This window comes from Electrophorus electricus, unplaced genomic scaffold (assembly GCF_041902795.1).
Source record: "Electrophorus electricus isolate QZ-2024a unplaced genomic scaffold, ASM4190279v1 Scaffold53, whole genome shotgun sequence".
Classification (NCBI taxonomy): domain Eukaryota; kingdom Metazoa; phylum Chordata; class Actinopteri; order Gymnotiformes; family Gymnotidae; genus Electrophorus; species Electrophorus electricus.
In genome coordinates, this window is record NW_027658771.1 from 844,941 (window position 1) to 866,276 (window position 21,336).

Genomic DNA, 21,336 nt, shown 5'->3' on the forward strand with positions numbered 1-21,336 from the left:
ACATGAAGCACATGTTGATGAGGGTTGGACTTGCAGAGGCCACATGGCAGTCACGTTAGAAGTGTTGATGCAGTAACTGCATCTGCAGCTAAACTAATGCTGCGTGCGTGTGTGTGTGTGCATGCGTGCGCGGGTCTGTGTATATGTGTATCTTTTTCCATTCTCCACCAAAAAGAGGCCAGGAGGCAATTGTCTCTCTAGAGATGTAACACACTTTCTGCAAACATATCATCAGATAATGGCAGAACACCTTACAACACACCAATGCATATCTGTTTACATATACAGTTGAATCATGAGAGATTATGCAAGGTGAGAATTATGATTTTAATGTCCTCTGGTTCTATGGCTTTTGATACAGCCTGTGCTAACTGAACATGGTTTTTCTTTTCTCCAAGACAATTGTGTCTCAGTTTTATTGCAGCTTAATGGTTTAATGCTTGGTTCCTAATATACATATACATATACATGCATGCACCCATACACACGTTTTTTCCTTGACAAGCTCTTATAGGCCTCTGGACTAATTAATCCCCAAGAAAAGTGAAATGACAAATATTTATATATATACACACACACAGCGCTTCACTTTTTCCACATTTTATGTTATGTTACAGCCTTATTCCAAATTGGATTAAAAAAAAAAAAATTCCCCTCAAACTCCTACACACAATACCCCATTATGACAAAGTGAAAAAATCTTTGTTTGGAGTTTTTGCAACTTTATTAAAAATAAAAAAACCAAAAATCACATGTACATAAGTATTCATAGCCTTTGCTCAATACTTGGTTGAAGCACCTTGGGCAGCAATTACAGCCTCAAATCTTTTTGAGTATGATGCTACAAGCTTGGCACACATATTTTTGGGCAGTTTCTCCCATTCTTCTTTGTAGAACCTCTCAAGCTCCATCAGGTTGGATGGGGCGCGCCGGGGTACAGCCATTTTCAGATCTCTCCAGAGATGTTCAGTTGGGTTCAAGTCTGGGCTCTGGCTAGGCCACTCAAGAACATTCACAGAGTTGTCCTGAAGCCAGTCCTTTATTCTCTTAGTTGTGTGGTTAGGGCCATAATAATCATAATAATTCACTAAAATGATTCATTATAGCTAATGTTTTGAAATAATGAAATCATAGTGTCTGTGATTTCTTTTTTGTGTAAAGTGTCAGACTTTGTTTTTACTAAGATGTTGGGCCCATCAGTACCACCCTAGCTGCTAAGAACTGCTACTTCCTTTACTGAGCCTGTATTCCTCTGTTCACCACACTGCACTCACACTCAATGTGCAACACAATTAATGTGTGAAGAATTGTGAGTTTACTCAAATCTAATGGCTTTAGTTCACTCATTACACTTTAGTAAATCTAAACTCCAATTTCTTTTTTCTACTGAAAAAGAGATGAGCAATAGCTAATAATTAGTAATAGCTACTCTGCAATCTGAAATGTTTTTTTGTTTGTTTGTTTGGCATACATATTACCTCTTGGATTTTAAAGTTCTTTGAATCACAAAGAAAAACAATACGAGACAGTATGATGCTGCAGTAATTTAATCAAAAGAACAAAATTGATTATTCAGAATAAATTAACAGACAGGAATTAGGTCAAACCTTCTAATCATGTTTTTGTCAAATGTAATACTGTATACATACTACATTAAAATGACAGAAAAAAGAAAAGTATAGGAAAATGCACTATTAAATGCACTATTATGAAGTTATGCATATTGGTCAGCATCATCCTCAGTTATAGCCTTCATCTCAGTTGCTGGTTTGTCTTCCTCCACCTTCTGAATTGGTTCCTTCATTGCATCTATTGCCTTCTTCAGATTGAGATTGTCCTTTTCACTCAGTGGGGCCAGTGCTGGGGTAAGGATTGTCTTGATTTGAGTTATTCTTTCCTCGCATCTGTTGTAAAACTCCTTCCTGTTTCTTGCTGCAAGGCTGTTGATACCATTTTGGGCAGATTCGCATTCCTTCCCTAACTTGTCAATCTCTGCAAGGAACTGAGGTGAGTTTGGATCCATGGTCATCAGTCTTCCCAGAGTACTGACATTGTTCATCAGGTACTGGACAGACACCTCAGTGTAAGTGGTAGACATCATGTTAACCAAATAGGCGTAGGCAGAAGCATTCAGAGCATTAGTGTAGATTTTGTCTTTGACAAACATGCTGTAGGTGTAGTTGTTCTCTACAGCTATTTCAACAGTCTGCTTAAAATGTTTAAGATTTTCACTAAGAGTGGTCTTAACAATGTTTGAAATGATCTGAAAGAAGTGCACCAGTTTCTCCCACTGTTCTTTCACCTGCCCCATGATTTCCAGGCCTTTCGCTAGCACCACAATTCTCTTGTTGAAGTCGATCTCCTTGAGATTATAATGTTTCAGCTCACTCACAATTTCAGCAAGAGCTTTTTTCTTCTGATCCAAGTTGTCCATAGTCTTCTCGTTCCGTTCATTTGCAATTTTTAGCTGGGTTTCAGCCATTTGTAGACGTAGATGAGATTGTCTTAAGTGCATCTGGACCACATCTGTATTTGCTGAGTCATAGATTTGCTGTTGACTTGACTCGGGGGGTGCTGTCAAGAAAGATGGCTGATTTGTAAAAGACTTGCTTTTGGAATAAAAGGCCATGGCCCTTACATTCAGTTCGTCAATGGCTTTAATAAGCTCCTCTGTTTTGGCATCATCACATTTCCCCTCTGGAGCATATTTACCTAGCTCTGTTAAAGTGGAGATACCCTTGTCACAGATGCCTAGTGCCTCGGATTTAATCGGGCATTCAGCTTCTTGCTGTATATCTCTGCTGACTTGCTGAAATAGTCCCACCAAGTAATCAGACTTTACCGTTTGCTTCTCCTGATCATACACCTCAGGCCAATTTATTTCCTTACCTTTGCAAAGTTCTTCCATTTTCTCAACCACTAGTAGAAATGTTATAGATTTAGAAAATATGTTACTTGTTGCTAACATTTCATCCACGTTACTCTTCATTCCAGTGGCCATGTTTCTGTGGCTTTCAGGAGTGCCTTTTCAGTTTTTGATCACATGTGTTATGGCTTTTGGTGTAATAGTGTCCGCTGGAGATAGGTTTGGATAATTTGTCCTGGAAGAAATTCTGTTGCAAATGCACAGGCTATTGATATTGCTTGCTCTGACATACTTGATATTAGCTTCAGGCCAAAAAGGCCCCATCCACTTGGCAAATCTTTCATTGCTTGCTGGTAGGCCCTTCTGTCCTCAGCTAATCTTTCATTAGCCAGATTGAAAGCAGCCTCGGCCCTGTCGCTTGCCTCCTTAGCTTCAGCCCGTTTAATCTTTGCTATCTCAATGTTTTTCTTGATTTCTTCCATCTCCTCATCATGACTCTGTCTTGCATTCACCAAAGCCTCCACCAGTTCTTGCATCAGCTTGATGATATCTGAGAATTGTTTCTCAGTCATGATGGCCAGGTTTAAGCAGTCTGATGATATGTGCGCAATGTTCTGAAGCTCAGCTGGTAAGAAGGCTTGGACAAGACCATCATCCTCCTGTATTATGAGCCCAACTGAGTTTTTGATGTACTCTGGAACCTGTCCGGTGTACATACGAATTTGGTCCATGTTCTTGTGAGCAACATTAAAGGCTTGCCAGCAACCATTACATACTTGAAAGAGGCAGGCCCTAAAAGAATTGGGGTATCTGATGAATTTGAACCCATCTTTTGGTGGATTTTTATTGATGGAGAAGTCATCTGCAGCAGAAATGCGTACCAGCTGAGCCAGTAAATCGATGGAGACGGGTGCCGGCAATAGATACTGCTCCCAGTTAGCATAGGGCTGCATCAGCAGCATGATGTCATTTCTGTAATCCTGTGCTTTGGTGAAACTCTTAGTAGCTTGGTTGAGCTTTAACAGCGCCATTGTTTTCCCTAAAATAGAGTAAGGCAGAAACTTTGCGATAATAAGGCAATCAGGAGATTCAGCATTTATTATTTCTGTACTATAAAGCAGTTAGCACTAACAACAACAGCACCTGCAGTGTTTCATCCACTAAACAATTTCAGATTAGAACACATCATAAGTTACATGTGGTTGCTTAGTAGTTTTTTTTTTCCTTCACAACAAGTGAAGTAAAATTAGTAGAAAGCAGAAAATAAAACTATTTTAACTACCCAACAATTTTACAAAATTAATACTCTTTGATTGATGAGCATTTAAATGCTTTTTTTTCATAAACATTGTTTTTCATAAACTTCATTATGGTGTAGACTTCAGCAAATTCACTATACAGTATATTTCATAAAAAAAGTTGATGAATGTAAACAGAAATTCATATTATGCAAACATAAACTCACAGAAATCTGTAGAGGATAGAATAGAACGGTTTGTACCTGAAGTACTGTGGATACCTCTTGAAGAAGTGAGTAGTTGAAGTAGTAGCCTACCAGACTAGATGCTGTTCTGCTCCAAAACAACAACTTTGATATCATCCTTTCATATTTGTCAGCAAAACAATATAACTTTGTCCTGCAAACATATGCAATCTGAGTTGTAATTCTGAATTCTACAGAACAGCTTTACTTCCTATAACTACTGAAATGTCTTTGTTTTTCGTGTCTTTATTTGGATCCCCATTAGCTGAGGTAGCAGCTGCTCTTCCTGGGCTCCACCAACAAAACTGTGTACTCCCATGATCATAGTTGGTAACTTGTTCCATACTGTGGTGAACAAGACAATACAGATCTGCACGCTGCACCTGTTTTGGGTTTTGGTTTAACTAACCTGCCTGGCAGTGTGACTATGTTGAGCTCTCGCATAATTTATATTGTGTTTACTATCACAGATATTCCTAAAGACGCCCATTAGACCGCAGGCCAGCCTCTCCTGAGCTCTGAGGCATGAGAGAGGCATGCTCGCTCTCCTTACTGACAGGGCAGTGTGAGGCTTGCAGATTCATTCTCAGCTAACCAGAGCTTAGACAGCTCTTTCCTGACAGCTCCCCTGGGAAACACCACAATGAAAGCATCTAGGGGAGGAGAAACTGCTGTTTTACCATAGACTAAACCCATATATACTTTGTTTTGTTAATAACAAATGCCACAGTAAAGTCAAGTAATACGATTCCGACCATCATTTTCTTGTAAAAATATCTTGTCGATCATTTTTGTCAGTGCTGTGCACGTAGAATGATCTGCTTTATAGGCATGCTTGAAATCAACGATTCATTAAGTGAAAAATAGTAGATTATATGCTCAAGAACAACTTTTTCCATTAGGTTGCTCAATACAAAAGAAACTAATTCCAGGCAAAACGCACCATTCTAAATTTGATAATAATAGCCCAAAAGTAACACCAGCAACCTTTGAAAGGATGATCAATACAATTTTTGATAATAATAATAATAATAATAATAATAAGAAGAAGAAGAAGAAGAAGAAGAAGAAGAAGAAGAAGAAGAAGAAGAAGAAGAAGAAGAAGAAGAAGAATTTTATTCTAATTAAGAAATTACGGGCATTTCTTGTTACCCAATGACACTTTACAAGTTCATACAATATAAAAAAGGTCAAATAAAATATAAAGAAGATTCAAATATATAAATAAGATAACAGGATGGAGTAAAACTGGTTAAAAAATAGACATAACATTGATGCAAGTGCATACTATAGTAACCAATTAAAGGTTGAAATGATCTCAGACAAAGAGATGAGTTATGAAATTCTTGTAAATGAGCAGCTGGAGGAAGAAGCCTTGGGTCTGCAGCTCCAGAAACGCCAATAGTGCAGAGTGTGATGTGAGGGACAGAGAGCAGATGAGTGTCAGAGGGATGGAGACAGAGTGAAGGAAAAGACATATGAGGAACACCAGAAAGGGATGGACAGGTCAGACCATGAGGGCAAAAACCAAGAGAAGGATTTTGTACTGCACACAGCCACGAACAGGAACCCAGTGTAAATGTTTGAGTGTAGTAGTTATATGTTCCCTTAAGCTGGTGTGTGTAAGAACTCCAGCAGCCATTTTCTGAATGTTCTGCAGCTTCTTTAACCTACAGACAGGAAGCCCATAAAGAACAACACTGCAGCAGTCTAATCAACATCGCACAGCACTGTATTAGCCTAATCAGCATCACACAGTGCTGCAGTAGTCTAACTGGTATCAAACAGAACTGCAGTAGTCTAGCTGGCATCACACAGCACTTCAGTAGTCTAATTAGCATCACAGAGCACTTCAGTAGTCTAATTAGAATCACACAGTGCTGCAGTAGTATAATCATCATCAAAAATGCATAAATAAGAAACCTTGTATCAAAATTTGCATGCCTATATCCTTACACATAGATATATTTGCTGACTATTACGCCATTGTAACATTTTTTAAACAAATTAATTGCAATAACTAAACAATTGAATAATTTAAATTTAATGTCTCTTATACAATCATAAAGCTGACTAAGGCTGACAACCAATCAATAGGAGAACTTCTACCTTAAAGGATTAGTGTGACGGTTGAGTCTAAGGCATTGTGGGAATTGGAGAAATAATTGAATCATGTAGGTGTAACATAATGAAGAGAGGATAATTTAATAAAACATAGAAGGCTAAGGTTAGTCTAATTTTAATTGGCCCAGGCCATTCACTACCACTAAATGACTAAATAGGGATGTTGTGCCCTCTAGTGGGTGAGTCAGAGATAATTATGCAACAAAAATACTTGTGAAGTCTGGTATGCTTTATCATTAAAGTTGCTATAAGATCATTTTTGGAAACACTTTGACTAAACTGTTTTATGTATTTGTAGCTACCAATAAACCTCTCTTGTAGGAGGATATATTCTGTATCTGTTAATTCTATGTGTACATTCAGCACATGGAATCTGCCAACATCCATTCCTGCATGTTCTTTCAGGATCAAGGCCTCTGGAATGGTGACTGATGTAGCAGAGCACCTAGGCAACTTTCAGTATGTGATAAAAATGAAAAATAATATTGAACAAGCTGGTATGCATGCACACATGTGCACACACAAGCAGACCTTTCTTAACCTCTACTCTTGCCAAGCCCAGTTCACCTGTTTCTTACAGTTTATGGAAGTTACTGTTTCTCCTTTCAATGTTCCTGTTATTAAAGACACATTTGTTACATATGTTTAATGTTCATAGGAATCATTATTTGTGACTTAATATTTTAATTTCAAAGAGCTGGACAAAGACTTTGAATTCCTCTGAACAGTACATGGAGATCAGATTACATCTCAGTAAGATGCATGATGAGATCTTGTACTGCAGCTTGTGTTCATTGTAGTTTTCCATGGAATGACCATGAGATTTGCACTAAATAGATGCCAGTCAGTTCAGTCAGCAATATATATTGCTAAAACGATTCCCCTATGTTCTAACAGGCAAAACCTGTATGTCTAGGTTGGATGTAATCATTGAATTAGAACTGAAATTTAATTAATTAGTAAGATGCACAAAATATGGTTGTTTTTGATTGTGTAATGTTTTCCTTTTCCACATATGCCTTTCAGCACTTTAGTTCTGTTTAGTGGTTTATATTTCAGTGGAAACAGGTCCTTACATATTCCGCAGAAAGCAAAAAATAAAAACAACTAAACAACTACCAACTAATAAAGATGTCAAGTTGAACATGGAAAGTCTTGTTTTGTTTATTCATCTGTTGTTGTGGTTTCTCTTTATGCCGTTCTGTTGATTTGTATCCACTTCATGGCAGGTTGAAAATGATTTGATTCTGTGAGACATTTGGAGGAAGTGTGAGTACAGAAAAAAGCATGTAACTGAAGCATGACATTCTTTAATAGGCTGTATCACTTTTTCTTCTGTGAGTCTGTGAGGACCTCATAAAGCATGGCTTGTGGCAAGTGGGTTAGTACAAGGGTAAATATGGGATAGGAGTGTCAGACGAGAGGCTGATGCCTCTTGCCATGAAGCAGACCCTCCAGCAGATCAGAGTGCTCCTGGACTGGGACAGTGGTCTGATCTCCTTCTTTGATCCTCTCAACAACAGATATGTGCACACCTTCAGACAAACATTCACCAAGCAAGCCTATCCATACTTCTATAATGTTTGTCCTGCTATGAGGGTGTTACCAGAATAGGCTGCAACCACTAAGGACATTATGCTAGTGTAATGGAAAAAAGGAACCTAGTCTATTGAAAATGAACACATTTCTACTTGATCATCATTTCAACAAGGGTGCACCGTGAGATAACATTTATTATGGTAATTATGGATGGCCTTTTCACACTTGGCCAAAGTTTTTGCTTTCGGCTCAGTTTTCCATTGCTCTGAGGTTGTCTGCTTAAAGGATTCAAACCTAGTTTAAAGGCAATCAGACTTTCTTTTGTTTCCTGTGATCATATACCTTAAATCATTTAATGTGATAATGTTATTTCTATTTAGGAGTTGTTTTCCTTGTGCACGCAGATGCATGCAATTGAGAAACCATTGTTTAGTGAAAAGAATCAAATTTGTTTGCAACTTCCTGGATTTTCATTTATTTGCAATTTTCCTCAAAACTGTTGTGAGAATACACACTCCCTGATAAACAAATATAAAAGGTTTATTGTAGATATTTCCTGTCCACTAGACACCTCCAATGTTTGCTGTCTAGCAAATGTCAGCTGGGTTTACTAGTTTCTGGGAAAACCCATATTATGTGTATCACCTTCAAGGTAACCTTTATAATCTCTGGACCTTTAGCTTTGCTGTTGATTTTCTCAAATACCCCAATATGGTCTTATGTAGCATTAATACATGCTTTAAAATCTTCTAAGCCAAGTGAAAAGCACTCAGGTATTTACTCTTAAGTGCTGGTCATACTGCTGTTTTACTGTGATGTTTTCAGTGTTGTGTAATTACTGAATAGGGCTTAAATAAAACCATTGTCATTGTAAGAAGGCTCAGCAGCAGTACTCATCTACTGAAAAAACAAGATGTGGGTTCAGATGAATCTACTTCCCTTTTCATGTACAATGAAAAACATCAGTTTTTCAAATGCTAGGATATATTTTGTCTACAAACACATTTCTATTTATGGTCTTTCTTATCTTTTATAGCATCAAGGGTTCTTTGGAAGGTCAGCAGAAAATGGAAGAGAGGAAGGTGTGTGTGAGTGAATGCTTGTGTGTAATGCCGTTTTCTATGTTGAGTGTAGCTCTATGATCTACTCTGGACAGCTGAAGTTTGAGAAGAGGACCATGTCTGCTCAGGTGGAGGGGGGTGTTCATGGCCTGCACTCGTAAGTCTTCGTCCTCTCTGCTCACTAAACTCCTACTACCGAATCCATCATGCTCAGTGGCTCTTTTAGGGAACACTCCATCAACTGTCAAGCAGTGCCACAAAAGCATTCAGGGACTGGAAAATAACCTGTGTGTGTCTGTTCTCACAGTTTGCAGGCACAGTGTTATGAATAATAATACACAGTAATAGACCCCTGCTGATCTCCACTGAAATCTGAATGGACATGAAGCTGACAATTTATTTATGAATAATTAATTCAGATAAATTGTGGGTTTCTAATAGATAACAGGGTCATGACATAATGAGTAATGCCTCTATAGATTTCTATTCATGTCTTCAAGTAATCAAGTAAGAGACTGTTTTTGTTCGTTTTGTGGATCATGGATCACAATGACTTAAATAGCCTAAAGAAGCAGAATTTGCAAACTGTCCATATTACATATTACACCTGCACTGTACATTCTGTAGATTGTGTACATATATACCCAACCATATACATTGTACATTGTGTATATAATCATAATATACATATATTGTACATACATTGTTAATATATTTTGTACATACATAGAGTATATATATTTATCTTGCATATATATATTTTTCTCTATGCACCCCTGTTTCCTTTCCTCAGTTTGGACACAGCACTCTCCACCATTTCACTGCGAGTTATACTGTGTATGACTATGTATGTGAGGAATAAACCGAACTTGAACTTGAACTTGAACAATGACAAAGAGGGAAGATTTAGTGGTTGCACCAGCAGGTGTTACACTCAAAGAGGCCAATGACATCCTGCAGTGCAGCAAAAAAAGGTCTGATTCTTCATCTTTTCAGCTTGAGAAGTGAAACTGCTTCTAAAGGACTTTGAAAGGTTATTTTCACTTCTCCACTTCTTCTCTGAGTAACGGGTCGGTCATGGGGACGCTTGTTGATTGCAGGTAAACTGCCCATTGTGAACGACAGTGATGAGCTGGTGGCTATAATTGCTCGCACTGATCTGAAGAAGAACAGAGACTACCCTCTGGCCTCTAAAGACTCCCGCAAACAGCTGCTGTGTGGCGCTGCCATCGTTACCCGTGAGGATGACAAGTACCGGCTGGACCTGCTCGTGCAGGCAGGAGTGGACGTGGTGGTGCTGGTAGGTCTTAAGGTCCTAAAGGGAGTGGGATTAGGCTCCATCCTGAGTATGGTGCCTGAATCAAATGACAAACTATTTTTGCTATGAGGCTGTGTAACACAGGACTGTGATTGGACATAGTGAATTTGGTCTGAAGGCTGTGTCTATTGTTTTAGGACTCATCTGAGGGAAACTCAGTGTTTCAGATCAGCATGATTAACTACATTAAACAGAAGTATCCTGAGCTCCAGGTGGTGGGGGGGAATGGTGAGTCACAGTTCTCACATTTGCTTGTTCTGTAAACTGAGAGGGTTGAGGTAGGTAAGAATTGATGGTGTTTGGTTCTTTTCATTTGTTGCTCTGTTCACTTTCATCCTTCTTCTCTCTCGCTCTGTCTCTGTGTATGTCTGTGTAGTAGTGACAGCTGCTCAGACGAAGAATTTGATTGGTGATGGTGTGGATGCTCTTAGAGTGGGGATGGGTTATACTTGATAAGACATCGTATACCACAAAATTGTTTAAAAGATGGTAATAGCTAAACCACCAGACATAATAGTGATGGATAAACAGCAGAAAAGAGCCATAGTGACGGATGTAGCAATCCCAAGAGATAGCAACATCAGCAACAAGGAACATGAGACGCTAAAAGAAGAGGAAACACTGGCTCTGGTAGCAATCAGAGCACCAGGGGTTTAGGGACGATGACCATCAAACTGGGAGAGTGGCTCCAGCAGATCCCAGGAACAACATCCGAGATCCTCATCCAGAAGAGTGCAGTCGATGGAACACTTGGGATACTATGCAGGAAAATGTATATATTGTAAATTCCTGTTCTTTTTTATCAACATTCTTAGAACATAATTACTGTTCTAAGTTTACAACATCTGGGCGAGGTTTTCGTTTATTCAAGATGCATCCTGTAGTGCCTTTTCACATTTTTGCACTATTTCTTTATTTTGAGTCAAATGTTTCAAATAAAATAATACAATCCACAAGGAAATGAAAACGAGAATTAAATCAAACTTATTCTTTCAGAAAGATTACTACTCATTCACACACCAGGACGCTACATCTTCTGGAGTATTATGCTCACGTTTCTAAACTTTTAAACATTATAATGTATTTCAGTTATGGAAATCAGTTAAACACTATAGGAAGGCCTACAACAGGAATGTACTACAAATACCTTCCTACTCCAGCACCCCTAATCGTCCACTCCCAATGGTGGGATATCGCTGAATAACAGTTGAATGCTATCGTTGCCTATATTTGCCTCTGTCTGTCTTTCAGGAGACTACAATATGAGAGTTACACACTAACATAAAAGAACGAATAATGAATTAAGTAAATGCTGCACTGGCTAACATCTACTTTCTTCCCTGTTTTATTACCTGTATTATTATTTATATTATTTGTGAGCTGAAAACATGATATCCACCAAAAACATGATTCACTGACTCATGAACAATGTCAACAAATCTACACGCACACACACAAACACACACACACACACAGCAGGTGGGTTTTCTGTAGTGGCAGATGGGTCCAAGTGGGCTCATACTGGCCCTGCCCACATGTCGCCTCCTGCAGGTGTCAACCGTAGCCACTGTGCTCCATGTGCCCTTTCTCCTCTGCCACTGCTGGGAGAGGGCTCTGCCCACCCTCCTGACATGCTCCGCTACGCCTCCGGCATACGCCCATTGTGCTTCAGACAGAGGCCAAAACCACTGGCTTTGCTGGTTCCAGGAACAGCCTGAGGTTGTCCAGGAGAGTGAAAGAATGGTATACCTTGCAAGGTATGATGGTCTTCATTGAAATGGGGGTTAAAAACATTTCAAGTCAGTGTTTTGTGCACTGACATCCCTCCTGCTACCGAAGACCACCCGAGTGTTTCTTGTGTTTGTAAGTGTGAGGCAAAGGAGTGTGAAAGTGTTTGTGTGGATCAAGATGTAAATGCATGAAATGAAACGTACTGAGGCTATGTTTATTGTCACATATTTTATATCTAGAATGTTGGCCTACCTCCAAGTGAATTTGCACAAAGACCAAACATTTGTGTGGGGTGTTTGTTTGTGCATGTGAATATAGATGTGTGTAGTTCAATGGTGTATACATGTGTACATGTGAGTATGGATGTGTAAGTGTGAAAGATGTGTGTGTGTGTGTGTGTGTGTGTGTGAATTATATATTTGTTGGGGGCACATTCATATACTGCCACACTGCTATTCTCTCTGCTACTTTCTGTTTTTCAATTGGCGGAGTGGATTAGGGCCTGTCAGAGAGACTCTGAGAGATCTGGTGAGCCCTGATTGTGATTATTTTTGTTTCTCTCTCTCTCTCTCTCTCTCTCTCTCTCTCTCTCTGTGTATGTGTGTGTTTGTGTGTGTGTCTCTTGTCAACACAGTGTGAATAATTTTGATTTTAATTGGTTCGTTGTCATGACATTATCTCTCAACTCTCTCAACCGTCTAAATCACACGCGCACACACACAAACAGTTGACACCCCCCATCCTATAGTCCACATTCATTCATGAGAAACAGAAAATTTCAATTTGAAATTTATTGGATTGAATAACAAAGATCCTTTTCTTTAGAACCATGCACAGCATGGACATGACAATGTTGTGCTAAATGGTGTGATCAAACCTTATCATCATCCTTCCCAGCAAAGCCCTGATCTACTCCTTCTGTAGTGAGCTAAACGCTATTAATAAACTCCCAAACTCCTCCAGTGCTCTCTCACCATTCTGAGCAGAGCCTGTGCCAGGCCTGCAATTTTATCAACTACATCACAGCTGTTTTCTCTCTTCCAAATGTGTAGAGAAAACACACACACACACACACGCGCGCGCGCGCTCTGTATTCTGACAGTCCCTGCAATGCTCCACTGTAATCCTCTTAGCCTGTAAGCGCTGGGCTCTCCCTGCAAACACACCCTAAACCCAGCACAGCATGGGACTATGTGGAAGACCACTTGCACAAACATCGACCGCACAGCTCCTTTTGCCTTTGCTTGCTATAGTTTCAACTGCTCGATGCACTGAAATGCCAAATACAGAGGCTAAAGCTCGAACACATGCGCCATGAACCAGCTGCACCCATTCCGAGGTAAATCAAATACACAGTTGCCAATGTTTAAAAAAGCTTTTTGAGCTTTTTACATTTTATTGATTTATTTTTTTTAAAGAACATGAGGACTTTTTCATTTTTATTTTTTCAGAATGTTAAATAGTAGTAGTCCCAGTAATTTTGTAGTTCCAGTAGTATCGTCATTCAGGTCTCCTTTATCAGGTTTTGGATGGATTGGTAGAAGTTCATATTGACTGGTTATAAACATAGTTCTGATGTAGTCAAGCACAGCGTCTGTCTCTTTGGCCAGTTGGTAATCATAGCCTGTTTATGTGCTCGGGAAACCTTTCTGCATACTACCGATTTCTTTAGCTGGTCCTCCTTGGGAAGTGTGTGGTCCCTTTGAGCAGTACAAAGCTTCCAAAGCCATGGCTCTCCCCATGCGCTGCTGCTTAGTTTTCTTCCCCACTACTTTGTCCCATAACGTCTTCAGGTTCTTTCTTTCACACTTTGGGTTTTGGTTTTCACTCTCTAGAGCCTCTCTTTCACTCTTCAGGTGTTGTCTTTCACTCTCAAGATTCTCTCTTTCACCCTTCAGGTGTTGTCTTTCTCTCTCCAGAGCCTCTCTTTCACTCTTCAGGTGTTGTCTTTCACGCTCTAGATCCTCTCTTTCACTCTTCAGGTGTTGTCTTTCACTCTCAAGATTCTCTCTTTCACCCTTCAGGTGTTGTCTTTCTCTCTCTAGAGCCTCTCTTTCACTCTTCAGGTGTTGTCTTTCACGCTCTAGATCCTCTCTTTCACTCTTCAGGTGTTGTCTTTCACTCTCAAGATTCTCTCTTTCACCCTTCAGGTGTTGTCTTTCACTCTCTAGATCCTCTCTTTCACTCTTCAGGTGCCATCTTTCACTCTGTTCATTTTTTGTCTCCTTCTGCTTCTCCTCCAACTCCTTCCCACTACATTCCTCCTCAAATTTTCCAATTTTAACACAGTGTCGTTTTCTAATTTCCTTCGTATCTACTCTGTCAGGTAGTTCTTGTTGCAATCTACTCATTGCTTTTTGTGTGTTCCTGTCCAACAAAATCTTCGAAGATCTTCTGTGAGAGCAGCAGAACTGCATTTTGCTGCTGCAACCTCCCATTTCTGTCAACAGACTGACCAATTTTACCTTTGTCAAGCAGATTATAAGAATAGCTATTATGACAATGGTTCCATGTGACATCACAGTTTTGGTTTTGTTGACAATTCCATTGTCATCACACAGAATAGAATAAACTATTGTGGGCTTGCTTTGTTTTCACTTTAGCCTTAATTAGATTAATTAGATTCATATGTTTGCTTTAGATTTGCCTTTTTACATTTTATTTATACCATGAAAAACAATACAGAAATAATTAAAGAAGTCAAAGCCTTTGTCACAGTCTCTCCAGACATGCCTTTCTCTGGTTGTCAAAAAGACAAAAGAGATGACTATGGACTACAGAAGGATGCAAATGCCTCACACCCCAATACATACAGTGAAGAGTGAGAACATACACTCTCTTAAAATCACAAACAATCTCTCATGGTCCCTGAGCACTTTTTCCTTAGTGAAGAAAGCTCTGCTTCCTGAGGAGACTGAAGAAGGACAGCATGTCCGTCATCCTGATCTGGTCTGCAACAGCATCATAGAGAGTGTCCCGACCTGCGCCATCGCTGTCTGGTACTGGCACTGCTCCCCCTGCTCTTTTGGATTGTTTAGTTGAATTTAGCAGTCTGCTCTCAAATTTTCTGTGCCTGTTTTCTGGGATTCTGAAATTCAGGCAATGTTTTTGTTGTTCTTCTGCAACACTATTAAAACTCTGAACTCCTCAAACTATTTTACTTCTCTAAGTAAATCTGTCACACATTTGTCTAGTACAGAATTATTAGATTTCTTTCTTTGACCATAAGCAAGATACACACATTTACTTTGCACATTTACATATTTCTTTGTCTGTTTCTCTCTATCGCTCTCCTTTTCTCAGAGAGTTGGATAAGAGATTAAGGACACTTCCTGAGGCAGAGAATGATTGGTCAGTAGTACATTAGAATGGCCCTACATACATTTCATCATTCCATATCTTTTCAGTGGTTATCAAAACCATTTATACACTTTTGCAGTTAAACAATGTTAAGATATTGATTAGTGTTTCAGTCAAATCAGTCTAACTCTGAAAGTGTTTACCTTCCATATGAGACGCTATTTAAGACTACACACACATCAGATTTTGCAATGAAAATAAAAATGATAAAACAAACAAAGGGAAATAGTCTTTTTAACCTCTTGTTTGCTAGCAGAAAGCAAATAGGGCCTATAGGGATAAGAGAGAAAGAGAAAGAATGACATAAAAAATAAGAATGAGATAAAAAGAGATCCAGATACATGAAGCACATGTTGATGAGGGTTGGACTTGCAGAGGCCACATGGCAGTCACGTTAGAAGTGTTGATGCAGTAACTGCATCTGCAGCTAAACTAATGCTGCGTGCGTGTGTGTGTGTGCATGCGTGCGCGGGTCTGTGTATATGTGTATCTTTTTCCATTCTCCACCAAAAAGAGGCCAGGAGGCAATTGTCTCTCTAGAGATGTAACACACTTTCTGCAAACATATCATCAGATAATGGCAGAACACCTTACAACACACCAATGCATATCTGTTTACATATACAGTTGAATCATGAGAGATTATGCAAGGTGAGAATTATGATTTTAATGTCCTCTGGTTCTATGGCTTTTGATACAGCCTGTGCTAACTGAACATGGTTTTTCTTTTCTCCAAGACAATTGTGTCTCAGTTTTATTGCAGCTTAATGGTTTAATGCTTGGTTCCTAATATACATATACATGCATGCACCCATACACACGTTTTTTCCTTGACAAGCTCTTATAGGCCTCTGGACTAATTAATCCCCAAGAAAAGTGAAATGACAAATATTTATATATATACACACACACAGCGCTTCACTTTTTCCACATTTTATGTTATGTTACAGCCTTATTCCAAATTGGATTAAAAAAAAAAAAAATTCCCCTCAAACTCCTACACACAATACCCCATTATGACAAAGTGAAAAAATCTTTGTTTGGAGTTTTTGCAACTTTATTAAAAATAAAAAAACCAAAAATCACATGTACATAAGTATTCATAGCCTTTGCTCAATACTTGGTTGAAGCACCTTGGGCAGCAATTACAGCCTCAAATCTTTTTGAGTATGATGCTACAAGCTTGGCACACATATTTTTGGGCAGTTTCTCCCATTCTTCTTTGTAGAACCTCTCAAGCGCCATCAGGTTGGATGGGGCGCGCCGGGGTACAGACATTTTCAGATCTCTCCAGAGATGTTCAGTTGGGTTCAAGTCTGGGCTCTGGCTAGGCCACTCAAGAACATTCACAGAGTTGTCCTGAAGCCAGTCCTTTATTATCTTAGTTGTGTGGTTAGGGCCATTGTACTGTTGGGTGAACCTTCACCCTGGTCCAGAGCACTCTGGAGCAGGTTTTCTTCAAGGATGTCTCTGTATGTTGCTGCATTCATCTTTCCCTGACTAGTCTCCCAGTTCCTGCTGCCAAAAAACAACCCCACAGCATGATGCTGCCACCAGCATGCTTCACTGTAGGGATGGTATTGGCCAGGTGCTGAGCGGTGCCTGGTTTCCTCCAGACATGACGCTTGGCATTCAGGCCAAAGAGTTGAATCTTTGTTTCATCAGACCAGAGAATTTTGTTTCTCATGGTCTGAGAGTCCTTCAGGTGCCTTTTGGCAAACTCCAAGCAGGCTGTCTTATGCCTTTTACTGAGGAGTGGCTTCCGTCTGGCCACTCTACCATACAGGCCTGATTGGTGGAGTGCTGCAGGAATGGTTGTCCTTCTGGAAGGTTCTCCTCTCTCCACAGAGCAATGCTAAAGCTCTGTCAGAGTGACCCTTGGGTTCTTGGTCACCTCCCTGACTAAGGCCCTTCTACCCCGATCACTCAGAGTCCTGGTGGTTCCAAACTTCTTCCATTTACGGATGATGGAAGCCACTGTGCTCATTGGGACCTTCAATGCTGCAGAAATTTTTCTGTACCCTTCCCTCGATCTGTGCCTCGATACAATCCTGTCTCAGTAGTCTACAAAGAATTCCTTGGACTTCATGGCTTGGTTTGTGCTCTGACATGTACTGTCAACTATGGGACCTTATATAGACAGGTGTGTGCCTTTACAAAGCATGTCCAATCAACTGGATTTACCACAGGTGGACTCCAATCAAGTTGTTGAAACAACTGAAGGATGATCAGTGGAAACAAGATGCACATGAGCTCAATTTTGAGTGTCATGGTAAAGGCTGTGAATACTTATGTGCATGTGATTTTTTTGTTTTTTTTATTTTTAATAAATTTGTTACAATTCCAAACAAACTTTTTTTACTTTGTTATTATGGGGTATTGTGTGTAGAATTTTGAGGGGGAAAAAAATAATTTAATCCAATTTGGAATAAGGCTGAAACATAACAAAATGTGGAAAAAGTGAAGCACTGTGAATACTTTCTGGATGCACTGTGTATATATATATATATATATATATATATATAGAGAGAGAGAGAGAGAGAGAGAGTGTTTATTATAATGGCTTTGTTTGCATACATGGATGTCCTTACTTGAGCAGTCATAATTCATAATCATAATAATTCACTAAAATGATTCATTATAGCTAATGTTTTGAAATAATGAAATCATAGTGTCTGTGATTTCTTTTTTGTGTAAAGTGTCAGACTTTGTTTTTACTAAGATGTTGGGCCCATCAGTACCACCCTAGCTGCTAAGAACTGCTACTTCCTTTACTGAGCCTGTATTCCTCTGTTCACCACACTGCACTCACACTCAATGTGCAACACAATTAATGTGTGAAGAATTGTGAGTTTACTAAAATCTAATGGCTTTAGTTCACTCATTACACTTTAGTAAATCTAAACTCCAATTTCTTTTTTCTACTGAAAAAGAGATGAGCAATAGCTAATAATTAGTAATAGCTACTCTGCAATCTGAAATGTTTTTTTGTTTGTTTGTTTGGCATACATATTACCTCTTGGATTTTAAAGTTCTTTGAATCACAAAGAAAAACAATACGAGACAGTATGATGCTGCAGTAATTTAATCAAAAGAACAAAATTGATTATTCAGAATAAATTAACAGACAGGAATTAGGTCAAACCTTCTAATCATGTTTTTGTCAAATGTAATACTGTATACATACTACATTAAAATGACAGAAAAAAGAAAAGAAAAGTATAGGAAAATGCACTATTAAATGCACTATTATGAAGTTATGCATATTGGTCAGCATCATCCTCAGTTATAGCCTTCATCTCAGTTGCTGGTTTGTCTTCCTCCACCTTCTGAATTGGTTCCTTCATTGCATCTATTGCCTTCTTCAGATTGAGATTGTCCTTTTCACTCAGTGGGGCCAGTGCTGGGGTAAGGATTGTCTTGATTTGAGTTATTCTTTCCTCGCATCTGTTGTAAAACTCCTTCCTGTTTCTTGCTGCAAGGCTGTTGATACCATTTTGGGCAGATTCGCATTCCTTCCCTAACTTGTCAATCTCTGCAAGGAACTGAGGTGAGTTTGGATCCATGGTCATCAGTCTTCCCAGAGTACTGACATTGTTCATCAGGTACTGGACAGACACCTCAGTGTAAGTGGTAGACATCATGTTAACCAAATAGGCGTAGGCAGAAGTATTCAGAGCATTAGTGTAGATTTTGTCTTTGACAAACATGCTGTAGGTGTAGTTGTTCTCTACAGCTATTTCAACAGTCTGCTTAAAATGTTTAAGATTTTCACTAAGAGTGGTCTTAACAATGTTTGAAATGATCTGAAAGAAGTGCACCAGTTTCTCCCACTGTTCTTTCACCTGCCCCATGATTTCCAGGCCTTTCGCTAGCACCACAATTCTCTTGTTGAAGTCGATCTCCTTGAGATTATAATGTTTCAGCTCACTCACAATTTCAGCAAGAGCTTTTTTCTTCTGATCCAAGTTGTCCATAGTCTTCTCGTTCCGTTCATTTGCAATTTTTAGCTGGGTTTCAGCCATTTGTAGACGTAGATGAGATTGTCTTAAGTGCATCTGGACCACATCTGTATTTGCTGAGTCATAGATTTGCTGTTGACTTGACTTGGGGGGTGCTGTCAAGAAAGATGGCTGATTTGTAAAAGACTTGCTTTTGGAATAAAAGGCCATGGCCCTTACATTCAGTTCGTCAATGGCTTTAATAAGCTCCTCTGTTTTGGCATCATCACATTTCCCCTCTGGAGCATATTTACCTAGCTCTGTTAAAGTGGAGATACCCTTGTCACAGATGCCTAGTGCCTCGGATTTAATCGGGCATTCAGCTTCTTGCTGTATATCTCTGCTGACTTGCTGAAATAGTCCCACCAAGTAATCAGACTTTACCGTTTGCTTCTCCTGATCATACACCTCAGGCCAATTTATTTCCTTACCTTTGCAAAGTTCTTCCATTTTCTCAACCACTAGTAGAAATGTTATAGATTTAGAAAATATGTTACTTGTTGCCAACATTTCATCCACGTTACTCTTCATTCCAGTGGCCATGTTTCTGTGGCTTTCAGGAGTGCCTTTTCAGTTTTTGATCACATGTGTTATGGCTTTTGGTGTAATAGTGTCCGCTTGGAGATAGGTTTGGATAATTTGTCCTGGAAGAAATTCTGTTGCAAACGCACAGGCTATTGATATTGCTTGCTCTGACATACTTGATATTAGCTTCAGGCCAAAAAGGCCCCATCCACTTGGCAAATCTTTCATTGCTTGCTGGTAGGCCCTTCTGTCCTCAGCTAATCTTTCATTAGCCAGATTGAAAGCAGCCTCGGCCCTGTCGCTTGCCTCCTTAGCTTCAGCCCGTTTAATCTTTGCTATCTCAATGTTTTTCTTGATTTCTTCCATCTCCTCATCATGACTCTGTCTTGCATTCACCAAAGCCTCCACCAGTTCTTGCATCAGCTTGATGATATCTGAGAATTGTTTCTCAGTCATGATGGCCAGGTTTAAGCATTCTGATGATATGTGCGCAATGTTCTGAAGCGGGCTTGGACAAGACCATCATCCTCCTGTATTATGAGCCCAACTGAGTTTTTGATGTACTCTGGAACCTGTCCGGTGTACATACGAATTTGGTCCATGTTCTTGTGAGCAACATTAAAGGCTTGCCAGCAACCATTACATACTTGAAAGAGGCAGGCCCTAAAAGAATTGGGGTATCTGATGAATTTGAACCCGTCTTTTGGTGGATTTTTATTGATGGAGAAGTCATCTGCAGCAGAAATGCGTACCAGCTGAGCCAGTAAATCGATGGAGACGGGTGCCGGCAATAGATACTGCTCCCAGTTAGCATAGGGCTGCATCAGCAGCATGATGTCATTTCTGTAATCCTGTGCTTTGGTGAAACTCTTAGTAGCTTGGTTGAGCTTTGACAGCGCCATTGTTTTCCCTAAAATAGAGTAAGGCAGAAAATTTGTATAACATAAAGCCATAATAAGACAATCAGGAGATTCAGCATTTATTATTTCTGTACTATAAAGCAGTTAGCACTAACAACAACAGCACCTGCAGTGTTTCATCCACTAAACAATTTCAGATTAGAACACATCATAAGTTACATGTGGTTGCTTAGTAGTTTTTTTTTTCCTTCACAACAAGTGAAGTAAAATTAGTAGAAAGCAGAAAATAATACTATTTTAACTACCCACCATTTTACAAAATTAATACTCTTTGATTGAGGAGCATTTAAATGCTTTTTTTCATAAACATTGTTTTTTCATAAACTTCATTATGGTGTAGACTTCAACAAATTCACTATACAGTATATTTCATAAAAAAGTTGATGAATGTAAACAGAAATTCATATT

The 21,336-nt window shown here is 39.3% G+C and overlaps 1 protein-coding gene and 1 long non-coding RNA gene across 3 annotated transcripts in view; one reads left to right on the forward strand and one right to left on the reverse strand.

The window, feature by feature from the left end:
- Positions 1-21,336, reverse strand: part of LOC145656171 (uncharacterized) — a 119,268-nt gene that overhangs the window by 72,508 nt on the left and 25,424 nt on the right. The gene's annotated exons all lie outside the window — the stretch shown is intronic.
- LOC145656167 (inosine-5'-monophosphate dehydrogenase 1a-like) lies at positions 9,563-12,635 on the forward strand. Its single transcript, XM_081709535.1, has 4 exons — positions 9,563-9,572; positions 10,138-10,373; positions 10,529-10,619; positions 10,768-12,635. Exons 1-4 carry the CDS (start codon positions 9,563-9,565, stop codon positions 10,842-10,844), a joined length of 414 nt encoding a protein of 137 aa, XP_081565661.1. The 3' UTR covers positions 10,845-12,635.